At 40.2% G+C, this 18,875-nt stretch overlaps 1 protein-coding gene across 1 annotated transcript in view; it reads right to left on the bottom strand.

The window, feature by feature from the left end:
* LOC129394987 (protein fem-1 homolog A-like) overlaps positions 1-14,772 on the bottom strand; it is a 28,748-nt gene extending 13,976 nt beyond the window's left edge. Inside the window, 3 exon segments of the mRNA XM_063601465.1 lie at positions 10,985-11,168; positions 13,260-13,306; positions 14,553-14,772. Coding sequence (XP_063457535.1) covers positions 10,985-11,168; positions 13,260-13,306; positions 14,553-14,772 — 451 coding nt within the window.
* Positions 14,773-18,875: the final 4,103 nt, after the last annotated feature.

Raw genomic sequence — 18,875 nt, 5'->3', positions numbered from 1 at the left:
GACATCTTGTTCAGGGCAAGGGTCAATATTGAAGAGGAGCTATATTTAATGCTAAATTAAGTGCCCAAGTTAAAGCTAAATTGTTACACACACAAGTCAGTAATTTCAGAACTATGACTTGCAAATAAATCACAAATTGACCTCTTTGAGCACACTGCAGGAAATACTTTGTGTGACATTATATGGCACTAATTGTACAAGCCAAATCTGACTTCTTTCCAATTATATGTCCAAAAATCATAACTGAGAATTCTCTCTCTTTGGATTTTCTGACATTCTTTCCTTAGTATTAAGGTAATGAATGGCTTCAAAGCTAAAGTTATGGGAAATGCAAGAGCTTATCCAATAGTTAATATCTGAATCTTAGGGTTTATCAACTGTAGCATATCTAAAGACACAAAACCCACCTTTGCTGATTTCCTGGATGCTCTAGATGTGCAAATACAAACCTCACTGCACATGGAAGTGCCCTGTCAGGCACAATTTTCATAAAGGAAATTTAAATAGCTATTTTAATCTCTAGACCAGACTGTGCATTCCAAGAATCTAAGACTAATGAGCCACTTTCTCAGATAATCACTTCTAAATAAACAAGGTCTTTTGCACTGACCCAGGAATCTGCATTATAGCTGAAAAATTAATTATACCAATATTATACTAGGCATATCTACAACAATACAAAAGAATGTTCTCTCCATCTCCAAAGTTAGGTGTTCATTCAGATGAAATGCAATTTATTCATCTGGAAAGTTCTAAATGTTTTCCTTTGCACCTCTAAATGAGCAGAAAGATATTTCCTTTTAAGAAGAAAAGAGAAAATCCATTATTTTTACTTTTTCTTTAATATATATATAAATCAATAAATTCCCAAACTAAATTTCTCCCCTACTAATTTAATTTGGAATAAAATTAGAACCAATCGTTATGAGCAAAATGTTTTCAATTAAGACATAATTAATTAAATGTGCAAATGCAGAATACATTTAGATGGGCTATCAGATGACTGATTATACTGGAAATCTAATTTTACACTTAAATTGCCAGCCACACACTTCATCTTGAGCTGTTGATCCATAGCAAGTTACCATAAGTTAAACCTTACCTCTGGAGGAAGCAGCCTCAGTGGACAAATTTTTTCCTGCAGTAATTCTATGACCATGCCATAGTATCTGTCTTTAGAGGGTAGTCAGAGGTATCTTGCATGAAGGAGCTTCATTCTTGCCATCCTTCTTGTTTTTCAAACAGCATTTTTTTTTTAATTTTAAATAAGTAATGCATGTCTTGGCAAGTTGTGAAAGAAAGGCCTCTTTTACTCTTTTCTACTTACTAACCCTTTTCTACTCACTCTTTAAAAGGAAGTTGATAATCAAAGTATTAATGTGTGAAAAGGTACTGAGCTTTGAACAATTTTTGAATTACTTAATATTGCATTTTAAACTGTCTAAATTATAGATACAAATGTCTGAATCTATACTTGCTGTTGGTGTTTATGGGTTAAGTATATCCTCAAACTAACCAGGATAATGAATTTTATTGCCTCAGAGATAGAAAGGATGATTTAGCAAGGTTTGTAATTGATATGCATCCATGTTGCTCTAAAAAATGAAGAGATTCCTATCACATAGTTTAAAAAATGTATAGGTCCAAAAATTGGCTACAGCCAATAATTCTTCTCTAAATCTGATGTTATTTAAGTTTCCTGAATATTTGAAAAATTTGTAAGATTTTTTCAAGGATTCTAAAAAGTGGGTGATTGAGGAGGAAAGCAAAAGTTGTCAGCGAGAAGCATTTGTTGAATGTCTACTATGTGCCAAGCAGTGCACTTGGTATTCTCATGTGTCATGTCTTTGTGTATCAATTACTAATCCATAGGTTGATGCAAAAGTCATTGCAGTTTTAACCATCATTTTCAAGGGCAAAAATTGCAATTACTTTTGCACCAAATGCATATCATTTCTCAGTCCCAAGCCAATGCTTCTATTTTTTGCAATGTTTAGTTAGACATCTATAACGGCCTTCCATGAGGCAGCCTACTGTCTCCCAGGGCATGATAAGGAAGTTCCTTGGGTTAGATATCTTTCTAGCCTGAAATATAACAATTTGCATTTCAGCCCATTGAATTAGACATTTTTCTCTTCAGATAATTTCTTTGGAAATGCAAATGTTCCTCAAAGTGTAGCTACCTATTGGGTCACTGAAGCTTTAATATTAGCAGGTTTGCTGGTTTGCTGTCTTCAAGAATAGTGGATATTTTGCCACAAAGGGAGAATAGGAAGCCAGAGTGGAAAGAGGGGAACAAAAACAGGGATAGATACAAGGGAAGGAGATAGATGATATTAGCATTTACTACCCCATCATTATATGTACCTTGATTTGTTCCTGGAGTTGCTGAAGGATGGCTCAGTTTCCCCTTTCTTGTGTAATTCTTTGATTCAGTTGTAGTCTGACTTTTGAAAGCTGACTGTAGAAAGAGGAATATTTAGAAAAATAGGCAAAGTGATGTTATGGTTTAAAATCATCAAGTGGGAAATCCAAAACCATGGTTCTCAACCTTAGCTACTCATGGAAACCACCTGGGAAATTTTTAAAAATACTGATGGATGGGTTCCATGCCCATAGATTTTTAAAAAATTCTTCCAAAGGATTCTGACATCCTAATCAGGGTTGAAAGCTACTGCTCCAAAGAGCTTGACATAATCAAATGAACATTTATCAGGTGTTCACAAGGTTTAGGAAGGCCCAGCACAAAGCAAAACCATAGAGACGTTGAGTACTCTTTTGCTTCAGCATTCAGCATCCAATTCCAACTCCATGCTTTTCCTTACTTCCAACTTCCATCTTTGCCCCGAGCAACCTGTGCAGGAAACCATCAGTTTCCCTGCTCCACTGGACATCTAAAGACTATGGTGGTGATAGAAAATGAGAGTCATCAAAAAGGTCCAAGTTTAGTGAAGATGTGCAAAGGGAAGCAGCCCTTCCCAAAGAATTCAGTGAATGAGCCAAGATTCTCCAGAAACTGCTCAGCTTTGCAGTGATAATTTTCTGTGAAGACATAGAGTGAAATGGGAATAAGAGGTAGAAAGTTGAAAAAGAATTTTCTCAGAATCTACATGTAACCTTACAGAAGGCAAACAGAAGGGTTAGTGAGATACATGGAATCACGCAGCTGAGGTGAGACAATGTAGGAAAATCAAGCATGAGATAGGAAATCAGGATATTGTGTTTCTTTGTGAAGACTCAGTTCCCTCTAATTGCTCATAAACCTAAAATCCCTACTTCATTCTTTGTAACATTTTTCCTCATTTCTTTCTGGAATTTTTGGGTTCCATGCTTTTTAAGATGGCTTAAGAGAAAGACTTATCAGAGTCAACCTAACAGGCATTTATTAAAATACTACCAAGGGTGAGACCCTGGGTAAATGATTGTCAAATTTGAATATGTGGTTAGAAACACCTGAAGGACTGCTGGGCCCCACACCCAGAGTTTCTGATTCATTGAGTTTGAGCTGGGACTTGAGAATTTACATTTCTAGCAAATTCCCAGATGATATTGATATTGCTGTCTGGAGGCCACACTTTGAAGACCACTGCCTCTAGGAATGGGAAAAGAAATTAGATATCAGCAATCTGTCCTTAATGAGATTGCTTAAGGCTTTGTATTAGGGATGTACATTGTCATGGAACATGTCATATAAATGACAAACTGAGAACACTGGCAACGTATTTTTAAAGTAAAATATAGTACAATACACGCCAGAAGTTCTGAGAAGGATAAATAATTACGTAGTGGTGAGGCAGAGGAGGCTAATTAGAGATGACAAAGAATAATACAAAAACCATGGGCCACAGAGCCAGGGGTGGCCTGGAGCTGAGCTGAGCTTATCAGGGGACAACTGCATAGGTGGACCTAAGGGCAAAACTGAAGGTTTTAAATGCTATGAAGTGTAGGGCCATGCTGCTGGTGCTAATTAAGCACTGAGAACTACCTTCCATACAAGGCTGAGATCTGTACATGAGAGCTGAAACAGCCTCTTGCTTCTTGATCATGAACATCTTCAGTTAGATCCAGAAAGGGTCTAGTGAGGGTAGGTGGGTTACTCAAAATCCCTACTGTTTAATTAGTTTTAGTTAGTTGAGACTGATTGTGATGAAACACAACATTTAACTTTGCTATCTCCTAGGCAAGTGCTGCCAGAAATAAAAAGTCTCCTTTTTACAGAAAAGAGAACATGGAAAGGCCGTCCAGAGTTCAGTCTCAAAGGCAACGCTGGGCAGGGACTGACAAAGGGTTGAGGAGTGTCCATTAACCTGGGTATTGGTGATGGAAAGCATATCCTGAAATTGGAGATAGCAAGACTCTTGGTGAACTGTTGAGTAGACTGGGTTGAATTCAGTGAAGGATCTAAAGGAAAAATAATAATATTAATGCTTCTATGTAGTTTTAAAAGTTGCGACCATAAGATAGCAAGTATAATCACACACCAAAAAATGACTTTTCTGTCCCAAGTGAGTGGTTGGCTTCAATGTAGTCACCCAGAAAACATTAAATATTTGTCATATGTTCAAGATACATTTTGAAACATCTAAGGAAATAGAAATTATCACTTTGTTACATGTGCATGTAGGTGCACACACAGAGTATTACTCAGCGAATTTTTTCAGCTTTATTCTATATAATTATATATTTTTTCCAGCCTTATTCTGCCTGACTATCCAGATTTTACACTGTTTAGATCTAGCTGTTTCCAAATTGCACAAACTGTCTTGAACTGAAATGGACAGAAGGCAGGCAAATACTGGTAGAAGAGGGCAGGATCTTTGGCAAGGGCTCCACCCACAAGCCTGGACCTGCAGCCCAAAGTGAGAACTATCCCTGTTTTCCCACCTGATTGTTGCCTTTTGGCCCACCCCACACCACCCCCTATCCTGTGCCCATAAGAATCCCAAGCCCCAGACTCAGTGGACACACATACAGAAGAGAGAAGTGTCTGGATATTGAGATGAGAAGAAGCAGCTGGAGGTCAGGGACTATGGTCAGAGAAGAGTTCAGCTGGAGACTCCTGGGCTCCAGGGGAAGATTATCTTCCCGCTCCGTCCCCTTTCCAGCTCCCTTTCCCACTGAGGCCCACTTTTACCACTCAATAAAGTCCTCCACATTCACCATCTTCAATTTGTTCATGTGACCTGATTCTTCCTGGACACTGGATCAGAACTCAGGTACCAAGACAGCAAAGTGTAAAAGGCTGTCACCCTGACCTTCCACTGAGCTGGTTAACACTTAGCCATCCACAGACAGCAAATGTTAAAGGAGCACTGATTGTAACACAGGCCCTCTGGGGCTCTGGGGGTCGCAGACAGCCCCTCCCAGACCGCAGAGCTAAAAGACCATTGTAACACACTTTGACACTGCTGCAGAACCCACACAAAGCTTGCTCCCGCTGGAGAGGAGCCACAGGCCAGTTCCACATTCATTTGCTCTGGTTCCCACACCAATCCACTCATGTGCTTCCTTCCATAAGGGATTCACCATGGTAAACAAGTCACTCATGTCACAAGTCCCGCAAAGGGGTCAAGGGAACACTCTTGTTTCAGAACCACTGAAGAAATTCAAAGAATCTGTGATAAGTTTCTTAACAGTGCCCTGGGATCTTGTGATTTCCCAGGATAGAAATCAAGAGAGCTCACCAGAGGCAGCAATGAAGAGAGTTTATTACCTCTCAGGGAGCCAGCCATGAGAGAGCAAAAAGGAGTGGGCTGTTCCCTGAAGATACTGTGTGGTTCGGTTAGGTATAGGGTCTTTCCATAGGGAAGGATTCCCTCAGGGAATGTATAGGGGGAGTTTTGCTAGCACCTGCACAATGGCTCAACATGTTTCTTCATACATTTCATGTAGCATTAGCATTTTAAATCTCCACCCCTGGGCATGAACTTTAGTGTTAAAATGAGGAAAAGATAACTTTAGGTTGGAGTTTAAGTCTGACTCCACATATGGGACTCTGGGAAAGCCTCTAGCCCCCTGAAATAGAAATTTGCAATTAATAGCTTCCTTGATCTTTTATTGCTGATTGGCTGAGAGTTAGACAAGCTAGAGCTTGAGTTGAGGGGCTTTTATCCTTTTCCTTCAGACAATCTTAAGATAGGGAACCAACCAGTCGGCCTGTCTCAGGCTCTAAGGAAAATTCTGAGAGGTCAGCAAGAAACCTAATACTATAAACAACAGTGCCATCAGCACTTATTTAAATATATAAATATAAATTTTAAGGCCCTATTAAAGTCATTCTGAGCCTGTACATTTAAACCATTCTAAATGTTTACGGGTATTTAGATATGAGAAGAAATTAGACCCAAATTATGCATCAATATCCAATACGTGTGCACTGTGTATTCAAGATCAATATAATCTCCCACAGACTGTTCTGCTGAGTTAGCTAATATACAAAGACTTAGTTTGTTTTCTATATGTTAGAACATGAAAGAAAAGATATGTAGCTCACTGCCATTCCAAAATCCCAACAAATTATGGAACTGCCTCCATTGTGAAGCTGGCTAGTTTTCTTTTTTCTTTTTTTCTTTTTTTTAACGGAGTTTCACTCTTGTCGCCCAGGCTGGAGTACAGTTGAGCAATCTCGGCTCACTGCAACCTCTGCCTTCTGGGTTCAAGCAAGTCTCCTGCCTCAGCCTCCCAAGTAGCTGGGATTACAGGCATCTGCCACCACACCTGGCTAATTTTTTTGTATTTTTAATAGAGATGGGGTTTCACCATGTTGGGCAAGCTGGTCTCGAACTCCTGACCTCAGGTGATCTGTCCACCTTGGCGCTAGTTGTTTTTTAAAAGCCATCTTTCTAATGAAATGTAACACTGATGATTGCCTTACACATAGATGACATTAGGCCTCACATAGTAATCTCAGTGCTAACTACATGTCTTACCCTTCCTAAAATTTTACATTTTCTCTGTGGTTAAAGTCATCTTACAAAAAGACCCACATTTTACAAAGATTTAATTGTCTTGGATTTCAAATTACAACTAGTTTGAAAGACAAAAGGTTAAAAACAAATTGATTTTATGAAAATTCTTATAGTATTAAATTTGACATGGATTACCATTAATAATAGAATCCTCTGCTGGCTGTGAGACATGCAAAGTTGCAAAGCCCAGATCCACAGATTAGAAAGGATTTTGACATGTATAATTGTCTTAGTCAGTTTGGGCTGCTATAACAAGATATCATAGACTGAGTGATTTAAACAACAGAGATTGATTTCTGGAGTTCTGGAGCCTAGGATAGTCCAGGGTCAGGGTGTCAGCAGACTGTGACTGGTGAAGACTCCCTTCCTGGTTTGCAGATGCTGTCTTCTTGTATCCTTAGATGGCGGAGAGAGAGATCATCTTTTCTTATAAAGGCAGGAATCACACCTATGAGGGTTCCACACTCATGACCTAATCACCTCCCCAAGGCCCAACTCCAAATATCATCAACTTGGGGGTTAGGCTTCAATATATGAATTTTGGGGGGACACAGATATTCATTCACAGTAATAGTGAGCACTGTTCACAGCACACACAGATACCCCACATTCTTTTACTCTTTCTGTAAGCCTCTTCCAGCTGCTTTGTGCTTTGCTTCCGAAGGCCTGCAACTGAGACTTTTTTTTTGAGACTGAGTCTTCCTCTGTCACCCAGGCTGGAATGCAGTGGTATGATCTCAGCTTACTGCAACCTCTGCCTCCTGGGTTCAAGCAATCCTCCTGCTTCAGCCTCCTGAGTAGCTGGGATTACAGGCACCTGCCACCAAACCTGGCTAGTTTTTGTATTTTTAGTAGAGATGAGGTTTCACTATATTGGCCAGGCTGGTCTCGAACTCCTGACCTCTTGATCCGCCTGCCTCAGCCTTCCAAAGTGCTGGGATAACAGGCATGAGCCACCACACCCGGCTGCAACTGAGACTGTCTTTAAGGATCTCTGCATGGAGCTGGGAGAATGGGGAGTTTTAACCCTCTGTGCAGTTCTTAGGCAATGACTGACTGACTGGTCCAAGTGTCTGACAATCTGACTCCCTGGCCTCAAGCTGGATGAGGCTGAAGCTGGACTTTGACAAAATCACACACTTTCTTGGGTTCTCTCTCTTCCATATCCTTCTTTCCCTTCTCCTTCCCTGTCTTCCTTTGAGATCACCTTCTTAATAAATTACTCCCACATGACTCCTCACCTCAGGGGCTGCTTGAGGAGAATATGACATCAGACAATATATGCACAAAGAGCTTTACAAATTTATAAAATTTTTTTAATTAATTTTTTTTTGTAGAAATGGGATCTCGCTATGTTTCCTAGGCTGGTCTCAAACTCTTGGGCTCAAGCAGTTCTCCTACCTCTGCCTCCCAAAGTGCTGGGATTATAAGTATGAGCCATCGCACCCTGCCAAAATAAGATAACTTTTGTAACCAAAATATAGGCAGAGCCCTTCATGGCACAGACTCTGCACAGATTTCATCTGAAACCAACAGCAATCCAGTATTCTTTAGTTACCCCTCAGAAATATTTAATTAAGTTTGGGGAGAAATGGCTGTTATGAGACAAGGAACATATATTGATGCAAGTAGATTTATTACAATGATCCCATTTCTACTCACATGTTACTGAGGCTCAAAGAAGTGAGTACTGCACATTGAGTATATGACATGGGACCAGCCCAACAGGTGAAATAAGTTGGAAATCTGTTTTATGTCTGAATTTGGAATGCAATAGCAGAAATCTGTTTTATGTGTAAAATTGGAATGCACTGCCATAAAGTATATCCTTTAAAGGTTTTATGCCTATGGTTACAAATCTTGTGGAGTGAGGACTTTAACATATCCCTCTTTTCTCTCAGACAGAACTGTAAGGTCTAATAAACATATTGGATTTAAGTTCTAATAAAGATATAAGCCATAAAATTAATCTCTTGTTAGGCTTCTCTGCTTACATTTGTACACTTACTTCCAATCTTCAAGCAAGAGAGCTCTGCCCTCTAGAAAGAAGATGTGGGCCCATTCTGCAGGCCCAGAGGATTCAGGGACAGCTGCAGTTTCACATTTATCAATGACATCTATTCACATTTTCTGATTCCAAGTCTTAAGAAGCCATTTCTTCCTTACCAAGGTCCTGGCTGTTGCATGGGATTGCTGAGGATGTAAACTGGGCGTCCCTGAAGGTCCACTGTTTTGTTTTTGTTTTGTTTTGTTTGTTTGTTTTGAGATGGAGTCTTGCTCTTGTTGCCCAGGCTGGAGTGCAATGGCATGATCTCAGCTCTCTGCAACCTCTGCCTCCCGGGTTCAAGTGATTCTCCTGCCTCAGCCTCCTGAGTAACTGGGATTACGGGCACATGCCACCATGCCTGGCTAATTTTGTATTTTTAGTAGAGATGGGGTTTCTCCATGTTGCTCAGGCTGGTCTCGAACTCCCGACCTCAGGTGATCCATCTGCCTCGGCCTCCCAAAGTGCCAGGATTACAGGCATGAGCCACCAAAGGTCCACTGTTCTTATAGTTGGTCCTGGCCTGGTCTTCAGCATGGTCTCCCTTGGCTATAGAAAAAGGGGGTTTGTTTAAGAGCTGCCAAGGGACTTTCTGACTTTCTCACTTTGCCTTATGCTGACCAACTGGAGTCTATTTATCATGGAACCCATCCACAGCCTTTGTAATGACCATTTACCTTGTACCATCAAAAGCCAAAGAAAATTGCACAATCTAGCATACCTGTTCTGTCAGAATCCCTTCTGTATTAGTTTCCTAGGGCTTCTATAACAAAATACAATAAATTGGGTGGCATAGAACATGAGGAATTTATTGTCTCACAGTTCTGGAGACTAGAAGTCCAAAATCAAGGTGTCGGCAAGTTTGGTTCTGAGAACCGTAGGGAAGAATCTGTTCCATGACCTCCCTGTTGGCCTCAAATTGTTCTTGTGGATGCCCTGTGTCTTCACACCATCTTTCCTCTAAGCATGTATGTCTCCACGTTCAAATTTCACTTTTTTTGTGAGGTCAACAGTGATATTGAATTAGGGCCCACCCTAATGATCTCATTCTAGTTGGATTATCTGCAAATATCTTATTTCCCAGTAATATCACATTCCCAGGTACTGGGGGTGAAATTCAACATCTTTTGAGGTTACATAATTCAACCCATAACATCATCTTAATTCGCTCCAGGTAAAAGTTTTAGCAACTGCAATGCTCTAGTGTGTCAGGGCCCCTCTGGGCTCCACATACCCCCTGTGATGGGGTATTTATTGCCACTTAGCTGGTGACTTAACTCTAGAATCCCATCCTCAGAATCTGCCTCCAAAAATCATCCTTGCGCTCCTAACCAAATACCTAAGGCTGGACCTCCAGAAGCCGACTCTGAGACACAGATCATGAACAAGGTATTTATTATCAGCCAGGAGAAGAATGCAAGAGAAAAGGAAATGAAGAACAGAGAAAGGCACAATTTTAGCCAACTCCCTGGCCTTAGCCAGATCTTTGGGGAGCTCTAGACCATAAATTATGTCAGAATTTGCCCCATTTTGAGGAAAGGGAGTCAGGCTTTCAGAATCTTGCACAGTCATTGGCTATAGGCTTCCCTAGAACTACACTACCAGGCATTCCAGGCTCTCTCTGGGAGGGATGGACTGGCCCATGGTCAGCCTCTGAAGAAGGTCACAGGGGCAGGCCATTTGGAACAAAGCACAGAGAAGCTATAGGATGCATTCACATGGCTGGTAAAGTGGATAAGAAGGGGTCCGGGGAGAGCATGGAGAAAGTTTACCACCCAAAGCAATATGCTTTTGCCTACTTGTGCTGACATTTACTGAGCTTCAACACAGGAATGTTCTAGATAAATATTACTCTGGAACATTGAGGGAAGACCAAGAATGCCTTGAGATAGGACTCAGCATGTCCTGGAAGCAGGGTGCCATTGTGTGGGAGGGAGGTGCCCAGCAGAGGTAATTCTTGGATCCATGGCACCTGCAGTGGACAACTGGCCAGGAGGAGCCACAGGAACCAGCCCCATGGGCTCAACAAGGCCACAGAGCAGCAGCAGGAGGCCCTGAGTAAGACCCTGTTTGTGACAGTCCCCTGAAACTTTAAAAGACAAAGCAAGGGAAGAAAGCGGCGGTGAAGATGGATTAAAGGCCTCACAGTAACAGGTCTGTAGGTAGAGCCAGAGAAATCAACGCTTATTGTTTTTAATGTGTCCCGCTTTTTCTTCTTCCTTTTAATGCTAGATGGGTGCGGCAATCCTTTGTTAAGACAGAAATTATTTTACTTTTTTTCCACAGTGGTACAGAAAAATGTACAGGGCTCATTAGAAATATTCAGTGGATGGAAAGTAGTTTGAAGAAATCGATGAGGTTGAAAATAATAATAAAAGAAGTCAGAAAGGGGCAGAGAAAGATAGAAATTTACAGGTTTCAAAGCAGGGATACATGAGGAAAAAGGTTACATAAGTTCTCTCTTTGAAGCACAGAAGGTGTGCAGGAAGGGAATAACACCCATCCAAATGCTCGTGCTCAAGAGATTCAGGTTTCTCTTAAAGTGAGGTCCTGGGAGTGCAGACTGAATATATTTGAGGAAATCTAGGTTCAGACAGGTTAAGTGATTTTTCTCAGTTACACAGCTGTGGATTGCACAGCTTAAAAAATATTATAAAAATTCTCATGAGGATTATAACTGAGAAGTAGGTGTCTTTTTTGCTCACAGAATATTCTATGGCAAATCCTAGACTCAGGTTCTTATAACCATAGCCCCAGGCTGTGCCAAACATCCACACACACCCACTTTCCCATTCTCTCCAGCAGACCTCATAAGTTATCTTAATATGTAGTCTATGGTCTATTTAGCCAACACCTGCACACAATCATCATTTATCAAATTGCCTAGGCAAACCAACATCGGCTTTGCTATATCTGGGCAAATGTCTCTCCTATATTTAGCCTTTTAGCCACAGTGCGATGATTGGAATGTGTCTCACAGAAAGGAAGATTTCTCTGAGAGCCATGCAGGGGTGAGGCGGCAAGCCTCTGACGGAGATAACTTCCTGACTTGTGTTTGGGATTTCTCCGAGCTGCTGAAATAGTACTTGAAGTGTTTCATGGACACACGGAGATTTAACACCTGCAAAGTTAAGCCTGACGCCCTAAGGTGGAATGCTGAAACGGCAGAGAGCAGAGCAAGTGTAGGTGAGGATTGAGTTTCACCTTCCTAGTGCCCTCATAGGGTGCTGTTAGATTTATGTCTCACTGAGTGAGGCGCCCTCTCCTGGCCGACGATCCCACTGGCTCAGTCACAGCAGGAAAGCAAGAGCTGCAGGTTGCAGAAAGACATGGCTCCACTCTCAAGGGAAACTGCTGACAATGCCAAAAGTCAGAATCCTTTCACTGTCTCTTTACATCCCAGCTGTCAGACAAGCTAACTTTAAATTTTAACTTAGGCAAGATTGTGTTTTTTATAGAAAAGTTCAACACAGAGGGCAAATTTCATTCTAATGTGACAAAAGCAGCGTTGGGAAAAGAACTGGAAATGTGTGCTTTTGAATGTGACCTGAGATATAGCTTCCAAAGCTGGCCATTGCTCTCCTGGCCCAGAGCCTGACCCCATCTCATGACAGGAGAAGCTGAATCTCACGCTCTGTAAGAACCTGGCTTACTCCCTCATTAAATGTGAGTCCCTGTTCTCAGAAGTGGATCACTGTAGTTTGAAGGATCAACATTGATCAAACATATCCATTTCTGCCAGTTTTACCCCTCTCTATGCTGTTACTAAACAAGAGAAGTTATTCTACAATTTATGTAAGTTATAAAATAGTAATTAAATATTTTGGAATATGTGAAAAAGTAAACTACCACAATCTCCCTACCTACCTACAGTATTATCATTTTAATGTATTTCCTTTTTTCTCCTTTTATATGCACATTTACACTAAATGTTTATGTGTACATATATATTTTAGCCTATAATATTATTTTATTTTGATTTAACATGTATTTTATTTACTATGTAATATATGACATATAAATATATATTTTATGTTATATTATCACCTTATATTTATAGCTTTCTTCTGTAATGTTGATTAATTATTATCATGAGTAAATTATATTTAGAGAATATGCTGCAGCAATAAAAAGCTTAATAACAAGGAATCTGGACTAAAGTAGAACAGGGTAAGCCCACATCCAATTAAGAAAGCTCTTTGGACACATATATATTCCACCAACAGAGCTACTAAAATGTAACTTACATTCTTAAGTTTTCCATAGTCTGTGTACCCATGTTGCCAAAGATACACTACAGTAAGAAAGAAGAGAATTTTATACCTGAAAGATTTTTGTCTGTGCTGGCTTGTAGGGAATATTCTTAAAGACTAGCTTCAACTCTGTCTGTTGTTGTTCCCAATGAATTATCCAAGTATCTAAGAGTTTAGGGTTCATGCTGCCTTCAGCCATTGGGGCCATTCACCTGTTGAGATATGTTTGCCCCAACAAAACATGGACCCCCTGGAGAATATACACGTGTCTGCAGTCATGTTCCATTATGGTTTTGCTTTCAGTTAGCCAATCATATATATAATTCATAGTAAGTGTATCAAGGTCTGTTTTTGTTCCACCAGCAAGCCCATGGCAGTTTGGGAACCAGAGGCATTCAGAGTATCTGAAATCACTCCAAGTCCCAGGATGGGCTGGACCTACCTGAGAGCTCTACAGGGCAAAGGCAAGCTGTTCTGTGTCTATTTTCTCCTTAAGCCATTTCATACACACATCTTTGATGAGAGCACCTAAGTGTCATAAAATGCTGACTTTTGACCCAAAGACAGATTACCTTGAATGAAATGGGCTGGGATTTCCAATTAGCAGCAGAAATTCCAGGAATTTCCAGATTACTTGGCACCCATATTATCAGCTACATATAGGGAGTCTGGACTTGAAAATTCAGGAGCATGGGGGTGCATGGTAGTGAATTCCTGTAATTTTATATTGCCTTGGCATTCATTTTGAATATAAATTGGACTTTCTCATACAAGAAACATGGTTTAGTCACCCTTGGCACAATTTCCAGTTCTCTATTTCATCCCAGTTCCTTAATATGGTCAATCCAGATATCTCCCTTATACAATTGTCTGCCGTTGACCACCTTCCCTAAGGGACGGTTAGGTACCACCTATTGGCTTACCCCACTGACTCCTCCATCCCCCATAGACTGTACAGATATGCTGCAGCGACAACCTCTCAGTAACAGCGTGGCCACACAGGACTTGGAACAGCTTGCTTTAAACTCACAAATTAGAACTCCCATGGAAACCCACCTAATAATACCCTGGACTCCAATAAAAGCTTTAGCACACAGGTCCCTCACTCTCTCTTTTGCTCTGCACTTTGTGGTTCTGGTAGAGCATGTATGTCTGGAATGGCTGCGCTTTTCCATCAGCTCTGCAAGGAGTGCTGCCCTTTTCTCTAATCTGTAAGTAATAAACTCCTCCTATTATTGTGTGGTTTTTGTTGCATCGCCTCCTCTGCATCTCACCTGACTGACACACCTGAACCTAGCTTCTTTCCAAGGGAAAGCTCTCCTAGACAATGGATATCTTGGTAGAAATAAACTGGACATAGGTCAGACAAGAGCCACGAGGGTGCCTGCTGGTATAAGCATGTTTCCTGTGAGTGGGACACTTGGTCATGGGTTGGACGCTTAGGCACTAGGCAACACTTAGGCATTAGGCCATCCACTAGGATAAAGAAGTCACTGTAGACATCCATGACCCAAATACTGGAGCCCTTTCAGTGCAGGGTTAGAATTTATAGCCATTTTCCAGAGAGAAACCTCAAGACCAAATTAGAAAAACAAAATTCCAGTACTCACCAACAGCCTCCTGCTTTTAGAGAAGAGGGTGCTTGAAACTTCTGATTAGCCTCTCACTCTGTCATTTCCCATCTCCCCAGGAGGTAAAATAGCTCACCCCTGCTAGGGAAGGGTAGAAGTGGGGAGAAGCTAGGCAGATGGTTGGCAAGGATTACTTCTCGTATTTCATCCTAATTTGCATTAATGCTCAACTTTGCATCACTCTTTCTGTGTATATAATTTTTTAGTAAAAAAATTCCTCTTCTTTTCAATTTTGAGCCTGAAATTGTGAACAATTTGATTGCTATTTGTTAGTCACATTAAGATTCTCTTAAAATATACTCACACATTGTTATGTATCTAGCAGGTGTATACTAATGTATGTTCTTGTAAAAATATGCCTATGGGTATTTAATGCCAGAGACAATTACTGTATTTTGTTTGAAGTTCAGTCCACAGCATGGGACCTCTTCTGAAAGTGCATGTACAAAAATGATCATGTCTAGTACAGCTCAAAGTATTATCTTCCGTTCTCATTCCTGGAGAATATTACATTTTGTCCCCCTCCGGAATTTTGTAATTACTGTAGGGGAAAGAAAAATTAAAAGATGCTAAATTTACCAAGTGTAGATCTTTCAAAACTTCACAGGTAAAAGTGCCACAGAAACATTTTTCAAAATGGTTTTGTCAATACTTTAATCAAAGAATTAGCTAAAGACTTGTTGTTTGAATATGAAATTATGTTATTCTCACAAAATCTTTCCCTCTGTGATTAAAAATTGTAATCCTCATGTTCTTGTTTTATTACCTGCTATATATAAAATATATTTAGGGCAGGGCACAGAGGATCATGCCTGTAATCCCAGCACTTTGGGAGACCTAGGCAGGAGGATTATTTCAGCCCAGGAATTTGAGACCAGCCTGGGCAGCACGCAGAGACCCCAACTCTCTCTCTATGTGTGTGAATAAACTAATGTGAATTTCCTTTCCCTACTTGTACTGGAACAAGTTTAAAAGTCCTACACACATAGGGGAAACATTAAGAAATGTAAGTCATTATCATCATCATGGTCATCTTCACCAAACACTCATTTGGCTGGTGGGAAACAGATTCAAATTCATTTCTGTTTGACATCTGAATTCAAGACATTCACATCTTGAAAGTTTAATCCTTATCCTTTACTGCCTCATGTATTCTATGTAACCAAGAGAGATGATGGGCTTGTATTTATTTGCGCCTTTTCTTTGGTTCTACATGGGCAACTATTTGTCTTCTACATAAAACTTTATTTATCCTGAGCCAGTCTGGATAGGCTTGTGTTCCTGAATATTTAGAGTTCTCTGGGTAAATGCTCTCTCTAGATAATTTTATCCTATATCATATGTTTTAATCTTACCCAAATGCTGGTTATTTCTAAACTAACACATCCAGCCTTGACCTCCCGCTCTGTGTCCAGATTCAGATACCTGACTGCCAAATTAACACCTCCTCTGGGATATCTGAGAAGCATTCTGAATTTAACCACTCAAAACAGAAACTTTGATTCCTTTGATTACTGCAGTCACTTCTGACTGTTCCCTCTACTTCCATTACTTTTTTTTTTTCCAACCCAATCCCAGCTATTTTCCAAACAGGAGCCAGAATGATTCTTTCAAAAACGTAGATCAGATCACATCATTTCCTGCTCAAATTCTACAACAGATTTTCATCACAGGAAACAAATCCATAAGTCTTCACCATTATCTCCCAGGCCACAGGGAACCTAGGCCCTGCTTGTCTTTTGTATCTCTTACTTACTACTTTTCCCTCTGCCACTCTATATCACTTTGGCACTATTTTTCTTGCTGTTTATTAAACCTCCCAGCTCTTGCAGCCTTAAGGCTTCTGATTGGCTATTCCCTCTTGCATCAGATATTGGTGTGGTTCTTTCATCATTTCTTTCACTTCTGAGCCTTCTCTCCAACAATACTCTCTACACACACACATTGTGTCATTCTATATTCAACCACGCTTTATTTTTTCCACATAGCCCTTGTCACAACCTAACACTATATTATGCATTTGCTTCTTAACTTGCTTACTGTTTTTTCATTAGACTGGACACTCCACAGGGGCAGAGATTTCACCAATTTTGCTCATCCTTGTATTAAAAACATTTTTTAAAGTGCCTGACACACAGTAGGTTCTAAAAATAAGTGTTGAATTTTACCATTATGCTTTTAATATTTTTTCTAAAATAGGTTTTTATGCTCTGTATTCTTAGATTATGCTGAACACCATCGTCTTTAAGATTTGCAGCATTTGTTAGAAATGCTAGTTGTGTTGCTCTGTTAGAAAGTACAGATCTAAGACCAGGCATAGTGGCTCATGCCTGTAATCCCAGCACTTTGGGAGGCTGAGGCGGGCGGGTCATGAGGTCAGGAATTTGAGACCAGCCTGGCCAGCATGGTGAAACCCCATCTCTACTAAAAATACAAAAAATTAGCTGGGCATGGTGGCACATGCGTGTAATCCCAGCTACTCAAGAGGCTGAGGCAGGAGAATCGCTTGACCCCAGGAGGCGGAGGTTGCAGTGAGCTGAGATCACGCCATCGCACTCCAGCCTTGGTGACAGAGAGAGACTCTGTCTCAAAAAAAAAAAAAAAGTACAGATATAAGAAGAGTATGATAAAAGTGTGGGAGGCTTCTGTTGAATATGGCTTTAGTTCTCATTTTGAACATAATGTAACAGTCGCGGTATATTAATGGCTTCCCTACTTTTATTTTTTAAAGCATTACTTATTACATTACTCATATTTTTCTTTCATATCTCTTACATCTTATTCCATGAAATAAGTGCATTTTTTTCTGCCCTTTTTTCCTGTTGAATGTTCATTCACACTTCAAAATGCAGGTAAAATGTTAGCTTCATCAGCACTCACAGTTATAACTTTTCCCTTGTCTTCCAATATATAGGTAATTATATACAATCTTACTATAAAATTTATTATGTTATTGCAATCTGATTATTAAACTAGATTTAGTGAGATGAAAGCAGAAAAAATAGCTACTCACTTTGTCCACTAAATTTCTTTTTTTTATTAGACTTTAAGTTCTAGGGTACATTTGCACAACGTGCAGGTTTGTTAACTAGGTATACATGTGCCACGTTGGTTTGCTGCACCCATCAACTCACCATTTACATTAGGTATTTCTCCTAATGCTATCCCTCCCCCAGCTGCCCACCCCCCAACAGGCCCCGGTGTGTGATGTTCCCCACCCTATGTCCACGTGTTCTCATTGTTCAATTACCACCTATGAGTGAGAACATGCAGTGTTTGGTTTTCTATCCTTGTGATAGTTTGCTGAGAATGATGGTTTCCAGCTTCATCTATGTCCCTCCAAAAACATGAACTCATCCTTTTTTATGACTACATAGTATTCCATGGTATATATGTGCCACATTTTCTTAATCCAGTCTATCACTGATGGACATTTGGGTTGGTTCCAAGTCTTTGCTATTGTGAAGAGTGCCACAATAAACATACGTGTGTATGTGTCTTTACAGTAGCGTGATTTATAATCCTTTGGGTATATACCCAGTAATGGGATTGCTGGGTCAAATGGTATTTCTAGTTCTGGATCCTTGAGGAATCACCACACTGTCTTCCCCAATGGTTAAACTCATTTACACTCCCACCAACAGTGTAAAAGCTTTCCTATTTCTCCACATCCTCTCCAGCATCTGTTGTTTCCTAACTTTTTAATGGTCGCCATTCTAACTGGCATGAGATGGTATCTCATTGTGGTTTTGATTTGCATTTCTCTGGTGACCAGTAATGATGAGCATTTTTTCATGTGTCTGTTGGCTGCATAAATGTCTTCTTTTGAGAAGTGTCTGTTCATATTCTTTGCCCACTTTTTGATGGGTTTGTTTGTTTTTTTTCTTGTAAATTTGTTTGAGTTCTTCGTAGATTCTGGATATTAGCCCTTTATCAGATAGGTAGATTGCAAAATTTTCGCCCAATCTTTAGGTTGCCT

This window comes from Pan paniscus, chromosome 22, assembly GCF_029289425.2.
Source record: "Pan paniscus chromosome 22, NHGRI_mPanPan1-v2.0_pri, whole genome shotgun sequence".
Lineage (NCBI taxonomy): Eukaryota > Metazoa > Chordata > Mammalia > Primates > Hominidae > Pan > Pan paniscus.
This window is presented reverse-complemented; position numbering and strand designations above follow the sequence as displayed.